We start from the raw sequence: 10,821 nt of genomic DNA on the forward strand, positions 1-10,821 counted from the left end.
TAAGATTTTTTTTTGTTTGAATAGTAAAGATTTTTATTTTAAATTAACTAAAATATGAATTTTAAACTATTATTTATTTAATTTGCAACTATTTAAATAAACAATAAAAATAAAATGATCTGGACCAATCATCTAATCTAAATATATGTATATACTTAGGTTAACTAAAGTAATATACACTTACAATCAATACAACAGATTTTTTCACTCAAAAATAATCTCCATTCTTTAAACTTCTCAATCTAGAATTTAAAATATGTGTGGCGCCAAACTACAAAGTTTACAATCCCATGTGCGGAAGACACAACACAACCAAACCAAATACTAAAATTACTGATACAATAGATGTAACTTGTAACTAATTAGAGTGTATGCGGACTGGACCCCACCACACCGACACCCTTTTCTTTTTCATTTTATAATATTTTCTAAAAAAAATTATATATTATTTCCCTCTCTTTCTTTTTGCGGCTACACAACACTTTCTCTTCTCTTCTTTTCTCTTTCTCTCTGTACTGCGCACTCACATAAATACGTGCCATCACTCACTTGTTTTTCTTCCTCTTCCATCCACACACACACACCATTCTTCTTCTCTACTTTTTCTTTTTTGTTTGGTTCTTTCTTCAAACCAAAAACAACACTATTGTTAAAGTAACAAACGAACTGAACAATTTTATTCAGTTTCTATGGCGCTAATAAGCTTAGCGAGAGTTAAACTCTGCGCTCTGCTATGTATCATCACTTCTCTGTTCGCCATTGTTAGGGCTGAAGATCCTTACAGATTCTTTGACTGGAATGTCACTTATGGTGACATTTACCCGCTCGGTGTTCGCCAACAGGTACCTGTTTAAATTATTATTATTATTATTATAACTGTTCTTTATTTCGATCTGATCTGACTGCAATGGAACCGATCTGTTTGTTTCCAGGGAATTCTTATCAATGGACAATTTCCTGGCCCCGATATTCATTCGGTTACTAACGACAATCTCATTATCAATGTCCACAACAGCTTGGACGAGCCTTTTCTCCTATCTTGGTAAACCAAATCATTCTCTCTCTCTCTCTCTCTCTCTCTCTCTCTCTCTCTCTCTCTCTCTCTCTCTCTAATAACCGATAAATTTATTTTACTTTTAGCTATTTTTAGAAGACTACATTACACTCGCTGATCTTACTTTACAAGCATTTAGACTAGAATAATGTAAGCTCAATGGACTTTTCCTAAATCAGTCGTAATAATCGTGTGATTCATATTATTTTACCATGTGATTGAGAATGTCTAGTGTTACAAATTAACAACCTCAGCTTGATTTGAAATATGAAATTAATAAGACATATAAACCAGAAAAATAAAAACCAGCAAGAAATTAATAACAGAGAAAAGAAAATAAAAGACACAAGAGGATTTAGAGGGGTTCGAACTTTCCTCTACAATTGGTAGAGAGCCTATTCCCCTTGAACTCCCTTCAAGGAATCCTTTTCACTATGATTAATGGCAGATTACAAACTTGGTTCAAGATAACTTGAACTTGATACAATGGTGATCTTTCTCCCTTGAGCAATATTCAAATGAAACTTAGAGCACTTAGGAAACACCCTTGAAGACCCTTGCTTCTTTCTGGTTTCTCAATTCTGCTCCTCTCTCTTTCATCTCTAACCTTCTTGCTACAAGATACAATAAAACCTCACCATACAATAGTCTCTCCCTGATTTTCACTCAATCTTATTTCTGCACTAACTAAAAAAAAAATTGATCCAAGGCCTCCTTTTATAACATAAGGAACCTGGTTACAAAAGGTTGTTACATAACAGAAAGAATTAACTAAAATAACTGAAAAAACAGCAGCAAACAAGAGAGGCCAAGAGAAGTGTCTTAATACATGCCATGTCATCTTAGTCTTTAGGTAGAAGGTTTATTTAGGACTGATATAACAACAAATTCCACCTCAGTTCTAGATAAACCTTGAAAGAAAAAATTCCCTGAAGATCATGGTTCTAGGTGACAATCGGATTAGCCTTTTTCCATACTTAGAAGTTTCACACAGTACTGAAACTTGCTAAGTGTTAAAACCTTTGTTCCCATATCTGCTGGGTTCTCTTCACTAGGCACTTTTTCTATGTTGATTTGCCCTTGTGTAACTTTCTCTCTAATGAAGTGATACCTTACTTCAATATGCTTTGTTCTGTCATGAAAGACAGGATTTTTACAAAGATATAGAGCACTTTGGCTATCTGTGAAAACAGTAGCTTTTCCAACATAGAGTTTTAGCTCTTTTAACATGCCTTGAATCCATAGACCTTCTTTGAGAGCTTCTGTTGCAGCAATGTACTCAGCTTCTGTGGTTGAAAGAGCTACAACAGGTTGAATTTGTGATTTCCAACTGACACAATTTCCTGAAATTAGAAATACATAGGCTGTTGTTGATTTTCTTGAGTCTCTATCTCCTGCAAAGTCAGAATCTACAAAGCCTTCTATCTGAACTGTGTCTTGATTTCTTTTAAACTTTAATCCCAGATCAGTAGTCATGTTGATGTATCTTAGTAACCACTTCATAGCCTCAATGAAGTTTTCCTGGGTTCCCCATGTATTTGCTTAGAACACTTGCAGCATGTGCAATATCAGGTCGAGTACAGACCATGGAGTACATGAGAGAACCTATAACATTCGAATATGGTATGTCCTTCATATCATTCTTCTCCTTTTCTGTCTTTGGACAATTTTTGTTGCTTAACTGAAATTGACTTGACAGAGGTTGAGTAGCAGGTTTTGAGCCATTCATTTGAAACTTGCTAACTACCTTTTCAAGGTAGTTTTTCTGACTTAGAAACAGAGTGTTCTCCTTCCTATCCCTCTGGATATTCATCCCAAGTATCTTACTTGCAGCCCCCAAATCTTTCATTTCAAATTCAGATTTCAGAATCTCTTTAATTCTTTCTACCTTTGTTCTTTCTTTGCTAATCAATAGCATGTCATCTACATATAGTAGAAGGTATTCAGCTTGAAGAATACTTGAACCTTTGTAGTATAGACAAGTGTCATACATGCTTCTTACAAAACCATGTTGTGTAATAAAAGAGTCAAATCTTTTATTCCATTGCCTTGGTGCCTGCTTTAATCCATATAAGGATTTTTTCAAGTGACAAACATAGTCCTTAGCACTTCCTTTTTCATAGCCTTCTGGCTGTTCCATAAAGATTTCTTCTTCTAGATCTCCATTTAGGAATGCTGTAGTGACATCCATTTGCTCAAGTTCTAGATCATATTGAGCAACCAGTGCAAGCATAATTCTTATTGTCTTGTACTTCACAACTGGTGAGAATATCTCATTAAAATCTATGCCTTCTTTTTGACTAAAGCCCTTTGCAACTAGCCTTGCCTTATACCTTGGTTGTTCATCTTCCCCCATTCCTGGTTTTACCTTGAAAAGCCATTTGCAGCTTATTATCCTTCTCCCATGTTAAATTTTCAATCAATAACTTCCATTGTTTGAATTTATCAAGTGCTTGATTTTTAGTTTTCAGCAAAAATATCCAAACTTTTCTAGAGTAATCATCTACAATAGACATGAAATAAGAGTTACCTCCATGAGTTGGGATTTTTTCTGGACCCCATAGATCAGAATGCACATAATCTAAAATTCCTTTAGATGTGTGTTTACCTACTTTGAAGTTCAATCTATGATGTTTACCCAAAATACAGCTTTCACAAAAGTCTACCTTGCTGATTTTGTCCTTTCCTAGCAGCCCTTGATCATAGATGACTTTCAAGCCCTTCTCACTTATGTGTCCTAATCTCCTATGCCAAAGGACTGTCTTCTCATCTTCTTTATTTGTTGCTACAGCTGCCTCTCCATGCATATTGTTTCCAATCAAGTAATACAGCCCATTAATCTTTTCTCCTTTGATGACAACCATAGAACCTTTGTTGATTTTCATGATTCCATGTTCAATTTTGTTTGTATACCCTGCATCATCTAGAGTTCCAACAGATATTAAATTCTTTGTGAGTTTAGGGACATACCTTACATCTTTGAGTGTTCTGATGATGCCATCAAACATTTTTATGCTAACATCTCCAATTCCTTCTATGTTGCAGGTATTGCTGTCTCCAAGAATTACTTTTCCACCTGTTGTAGGTCTGAAATTCTTTAACCATGGTTTTTGGTATGTCATGTGGAAAGTGCAGCCTGAGTCTAATATCCATTTGTCATTAGAGCACTTAGATGCCACCATTAGAACCTCTCCTGAGTCATAGCCATCTGTAAAGTTTGCTGAGTCATGATCTTCATGCTTGTTTCCACTTTTACCATCTTTCTTAAACCTGTTATTGTTTTTATATTTATTGAAATAACAGTCTCTCTTGTAGTGGCCTGTCTTCCCACACGTATAGCACTTATTATCTTCTTTAGAGCCATCTCTACTTGAATCTTTTGAAGTAGATCTTCCTTTCTTCTTGTACCCTGAGTTGCTGTAGTTTCTGTTTTGACTATTGGATCTTTGTGTGTTCCTTCCTCTTGTGAAGTGAACTTCCCCATTGGTTCTTGAAAGCTTTCCACTATTCTTTAATGACATTTCTTTTGAATAGATTGCCCCAATGATTTCCTCCAACACCAAACTATCTTTTGCATACAGAATTGTATCCCTAAATTGATCATATTGTTGTGGTAGAGAGTTGAGGAGATATATGGCTTGATCCTCTTCCTCAATAGTAACATTTAAGCTGCAAAGATCAGATAACAACTTAGTAAATTCATTTAAATTTTCATCAATCGATTTACCTTCATCCATTCTAAAACCATAGAATTTTTGTTTTAAGTAAACCCTGCTGGGCAGAGATTTTGTCATGAAAGTTTGTTCCAATTTGTTCCACATTGCAGCTGCTGTCTCTTCTCGAACCACCTTCCTCAAGATTTCATCTTCAAGGCTCAACACTATGGTGTTTCTTGCCTTTTTCAGAATTTCCTCCTTCTTGGATTTTTCCAATGTTGCAGACATTTTATCTTCTCCTTTCAAAGCTTCATCTAATCCCATGTTTCCAAGGTGAGCTTTCATCTTTTCCCTCCAAAGGAAGAAGTCATTCTTCCCACTGAACTTTTCTATATCCATCTTGGCAGTGGACATGATTTCTTGCTCCCCTTAACTCTGATTCTTGGTTTTCTTGAAGCTTCTGTTCAGACCAAGATTCAAACACTTATTCTTTTATTTTCTGGTTTGATGCCAATGTTGTCAAGCTGAAAAACTTATGAAACATAAACCGCAAGCTCTGATACCATTTGTTACAAATTAACAACCTCAGCTTGATTTGAAATATGAAATTAATAAGACATATAAACCAGAAAAATAAAAACCAGCAAGAAATTAATAACAGAGAAAAGAAAATAAAAGACACAAGAGGATTTAGAGGGGTTCGAACTTTCCTCTACAATTGGTAGAGAGCCTATTCCCCTTGAACTCCCTTCAAGGAATCCTTTTCACTATGATTAATGGCAGATTACAAACTTGGTTCAAGATAACTTGAACTTGATACAATGGTGATCTTTCTCCCTTGAGCAATATTCAAATGAAACTTAGAGCACTTAGGAAACACCCTTGAAGACCCTTGCTTCTTTCTGGTTTCTCAATTCTGCTCCTCTCTCTTTCATCTCTAACCTTCTTGCTACAAGATACAATAAAACCTCACCATACAATAGTCTCTCCCTGATTTTCACTCAATCTTATTTCTGCACTAACTAAAAAAAAAATTGATCCAAGGCCTCCTTTTATAACATAAGGAACCTGGTTACAAAAGGTTGTTACATAACAGAAAGAATTAACTAAAATAACTGAAAAACAGCAGCAAACAAGAGAGGCCAAGAGAAGTGTCTTAATACATGCCATGTCATCTTAGTCTTTAGGTAGAAGGTTTATTTAGGACTGATATAACAACATCTAGCTAATATGATACCTTTTCTTTTTTTCTCTTTCAATTATGATATTGTTTTGCCTATACATAATCATGTGATTTTGTTAAAAAAAAAATTGGTTAGTGACTTTATTTTTGATCTGGAAGTTTCATATGTTTCTGTCAACTGATATTCCCTTTTCCCTATTGATCAAATTCCAATAATCAAGGCAAAATGAAAAGTCTGTCCGTGACTCGTTTTCCACCATTGGGAAATTTCTATATAGGAAAACGTATGTCTTCTTGGTCATTATCAAATCTGTGTCGTAAAACAAAGCCTTGTTTCCAAGATGGGTCCCACAAACCATATAGGTCCTTATAATAACGATGTCAAAAGCTCAATCCGGACCCGTTTAATATTGAATAAACCAACAGGATTAATTTAATGTGGTATTTTTAGTAGGAAACATTAAGTATCTATCCGATTAGTATATTAATAATAAATAAATATTAGAACATTGACACCTTGAAGTTCATTTTCATTTTGTTTAAAATAATTATTATTTGATGGAAAAAAAGGACAGCTGGTACAAAGGTAAAGAGCGCTCGAATAGAATCCAAATTCCTGGCAGAATTATGAGTATGAGAGGTTAAAAGGAAATCGCTTTTTTATTTTTGCAATTTCGATGTATTCCTCGATTCCTGGTAATTTGATACATCTTAGTCCAACTTATATCCCAGCAAGACCAAACACAAAATCAAAAGTAGAAAAAATAGTGCGGGTTTCCCCTTTTTATTTTCAATTATTAATTTTGGCCACCGACTTCTATATTGAATTAATATGTGGTACCTTCCAAAAAATGAGATGAGGCACTTGCACGGTGGGGTTTACTTTGCACATGCAAATTTGGTAGCCATCAATTCAATTATGTCAATTTTTTAATTTGTTATTAGCTGCCTTAAATCTTCTACTTCAAATATCAATGCACAATTAATAATGAACTATTTTAGGTGATGGGCTTAAATTTTTGGCTAGTAGAGAAGTAATGTCGTTTTGTGTTTGGCTATAGGAATGGAATTCAAAACAGGAGGAATTCTTTTGAAGATGGTGTATGGGGAACCACATGCCCAATACCCCCAGGCAAGAATTTCACTTACATTCTCCAAGTGAAGGATCAGATTGGGAGTTTTTACTATTTCCCTTCCCTTGCATTTCACAAAGCTGCTGGTGGCTTTGGAGGTATTAGAATCCTTAGCAGGCCCAGAATCCCTGTTCCTTTTCCAGACCCTGCTGGTGATTTCACAGTTCTTATTGGGGACTGGTACAAGTCCAACCACACGGTTAGCACATTTCCTTAGACAAACTATTTATTTATTATCAGTCCTTTTTTTTATGTGCATGTGATCTACTTTTGTTTAGGTACATTGATAGTTTGAAATTAAATACCACCGCCAATTGTTTATTAGAAAATAATATTTTTTTGTGGTCAGTGCTAGCTAGGAGGAAATTAACTGTGGCCGTGATAAACATGTTCTTAGATGGACAATAATAGTTTGTTTTTGTCTTTTTGTGTCTTTTGACAGCTGGGTTCCTAACCATCTCCATTGTCGGTAAAACATAATTTTCTTTTCCCTTTATTCTCAAAATTTTGTACTAAGCAAAAGTCAAGATTACTGTTCATTGCCCATAATGATTTGAGTTGACCCACCACTACTTTTCGGCTAGGAAAAGTATTTTTTCCATGTTACTTGCTTTTGATCAAATCTGACTTCATCTATAACTATTTAATTTAAATTTAGCTAGTAGTAGTAATAGTTGTAGAAGTTTTTTTAAAAGAAGAAGTTAAATGATTACATAATTACTCATGTCAGTTATAAGATTTTAAAATTTTAAAATAATCTATCGCTTGCCTTCGAAGCCAAACTAGTTGAAATTGTTTTTCTTTTTTTCATATATACAAGAGAAGAGTCAACGATATCATCATTGTAATTGCCACTGCTTTGGTGCGCGGGGCAAATTTCTAACTGTATTTTAATTGTGACTTTTAAATGTTTAGATCATGGCAACTTCTGTTATTTTTCTGCACTTAAAATCTTGCACATGGCGGGTCAGTGGCCATGCTTATTCGTTTCATTCATTTATTGATTTGAATGGGTCACTTGTGTTGTCTTAAGTCTCTACTATACATCCCTTTCAAAAAAAAAAAAAAAGTTCATGCTATATACATAAATTAAAAAAAAAAAAAAGTCATGAAGTGTTTGGTTTAAATTCATAGTATTGAATGGAGCAGAATTTTAACATTGACCGCGTGGTAAAAATAAAATAACTCTTTCAAAAGTTGTCGTTTCAACCCTTTCCAAGTCGTTTAAAGAATATCTCCCTTTCATGAGTTGACCGTGTCTGTCTTCCATTACTCGATTATATATTGGATGTTTAAGTGATGATTATACTTTGTGTTTGTGTTTAGGATTTGAAAGCTCATCTTGATAGGGGTAGGAAGTTGCCTTCTCCTGATGGCATTCTCATCAATGGCCGTGGTCCTAATGGTTACTCTCTTACTGTTGACCAAGGTAATAAGCTCTTAAATTAGCCTAACATGCAGTGTAATAAAGCTCCCTCATTTCTGGGCATGGTGTAAATAAATAAATACATAAACTTTCCCATTACAGGAAAAACATACAGGCTTAGAATTTCAAACGTTGGGCTTCAAAATTCCTTAAACTTCCGCATTCAAAATCACAAAATGAAGTTGGTAGAAGTGGAGGGAACACACACACTCCAGACTACCTACTCATCCCTGGATGTACACGTAGGCCAATCGTACTCCGTTTTGGTGACAGCAGACCAGCCTGGACAAGATTACTACATAGTGGTTTCCTCTCGCTTCACCACTGGCCGTAATTACCTCACCACAACCGGTGTTCTTCATTATAGCAATTCTGCTGGCAAAGTCTCTGGCCCACCTCCTGGTGGCCCCACCATCCAAATTGATTGGTCTTTGAACCAGGCCCGCTCTATTAGGTACTCCATTTTATTTCTCCCTTTTTATAATTATTATGCCTACCTAATGTGACCCGTGTTTGTTGAGTCTTCATTCTGTGATTATAACTGATCAACCAAACCAATCTACAAACATAACACTTAGGGCCACATTTGCACGTCTATTTATGTGTTATTTGTTAAACTCTAACAACATGAAATGTGAAATTTGTAAAATAATCAATAATTATATACTAAGCGACTATGAAGATTGCAAGTAATTAGTTTTTTTTTCTTGGAGAACAGTTCATTCCTAATAAAATTTTAGAATTAAGCAGTGTCAATAGTTATGGAATATTATGTTTTATGTATGCTAAACATGGAAGTTGATTTCAGGACAAATCTTACAGCAAGTGGGCCAAGGCCGAACCCACAAGGGTCGTACCACTATGGACTCATACCCTTGGTCAAAACCTTTGTACTTGGAAGTTCCGCAGGACAAATAAACGGCAAGCAAAGATATGGATTCAACAGTGTGTCCTTCATCCCAAGTGATACTCCCCTTAAGCTTGCTGACTTCTTCAAACTTGGAGGCTTTCGAGTGGGAAGCATTGCTGATAGGCCTAGTGGTGGAGGATTGTACCTTGACACAGCTGTTCTTGGAGCTGATTATAGAACTTTTGTTGAATTCGTCTTCCAAAACAATGAGGACATAGTACAGAGCTTGCATTTGGATGGCTACTCTTTCTTTGTTGTTGGGTAAGGCAAATAATAATTTACAATTGACTTGTACATTTTCTCTCTTATTCTAAGTGTTTTGTTTATAATAAACCTCTTTGTTTATTTGTTATTTGGTGGCAGAATGGATGGGGGGCAGTGGACACCGTCTAGTAGGAATCAGTACAATCTCCGAGATGCAGTTTCACGTTGCACCACTCAGGTATAAGACATTTTGAAAAAACCAAATAAAATAAATAAGCTTAAATAGTTTTGAGTTGCAACTCCATAAATATGGTATTTAATGTGTGAGTTTGACATACTTGAATTGGTGAGTGCAGGTATATCCCAAGTCATGGACTGCCATACATGTGGCATTGGACAATGTGGGTATGTGGAACTTGAGGTCTGAGTTCTGGGCTAGACAATATTTGGGACAACAGCTATATTTGCGTGTATATACAGCATCAACTTCTTTGAGGGATGAGTACCCAATTCCAAAGAATGCACTTCTTTGTGGAAGAGCAAGTGGAAGACATACTCGACCCCTTTAAATGAAAAAAGGCAAGTCAGCCAATTTCGAAAGACATCTACGGTTTGGGTAGGAAGGTCTACCCAAGCCTTAGTTGATGAAGAAGATTAGATCAGTTATTTATTAGTATTATTATATTCTTGGTTGGGTAAGTTTTTCATTGTGATTTGATTTAATGCGTATGTGCCTTAACACTACTTAATTTTATGTCCTCAGCTCGAGGGCTCATTCTTTTTCTATATCTAAATCTAGAACCGATTGTATTATCGTTTTTCATTTGTGTTGAGCTTTCATATCTAATGAGAGGAGTCATATAAATTATCAATTAATTCTTGTACAACTGTGCAAATAGTCATTTAAAGTTTTTAGCTTTTTCTTTCCTCAAAAAAAAAAAAAAAAAAAAAAAAAGTTTTTTTGCTATTTTCTTTATGTCTACATAATTGAGAAATTGGCATAATAACTTGAGAGGGTTCAAATATTTTTTTCAGGCGAAAAAGAGACTTCAAATATTATTGTCTTTTAATGTCCTCATATAGTTGAAGGTACAGCACGAGTAATTTGACGTAATTTGACGTTTGAATACTGTTTTTATGAAATTTGAATTAACTTTATATTTAGAGATCGTTTAGTCAGCATGATTTGACTGGATTGAATTATTAGAAATAATATTTAATATTAGGTATTCTATTTAATAAATATTTTGAAATT

General features: G+C 34.9%; 1 protein-coding gene across 1 annotated transcript; it reads left to right on the forward strand.

Moving 5' to 3' along the window:
• The first annotated feature begins 444 nt into the window (after positions 1-444).
• Positions 445-10,442, forward strand: LOC115698911 (L-ascorbate oxidase homolog). The gene is made up of 8 exons (XM_030626114.2): positions 445-842; positions 933-1,042; positions 6,955-7,225; positions 8,353-8,455; positions 8,555-8,906; positions 9,261-9,623; positions 9,726-9,804; positions 9,923-10,442. The coding sequence occupies exons 1-8, from the start codon at positions 690-692 to the stop codon at positions 10,133-10,135; spliced, it is 1,644 nt and encodes a 547-aa protein (XP_030481974.1). The 5' UTR covers positions 445-689; the 3' UTR covers positions 10,136-10,442.
• Positions 10,443-10,821: the final 379 nt, after the last annotated feature.

Source organism: Cannabis sativa, chromosome 8 (genome assembly GCF_029168945.1).
Source record: "Cannabis sativa cultivar Pink pepper isolate KNU-18-1 chromosome 8, ASM2916894v1, whole genome shotgun sequence".
Classification (NCBI taxonomy): domain Eukaryota; kingdom Viridiplantae; phylum Streptophyta; class Magnoliopsida; order Rosales; family Cannabaceae; genus Cannabis; species Cannabis sativa.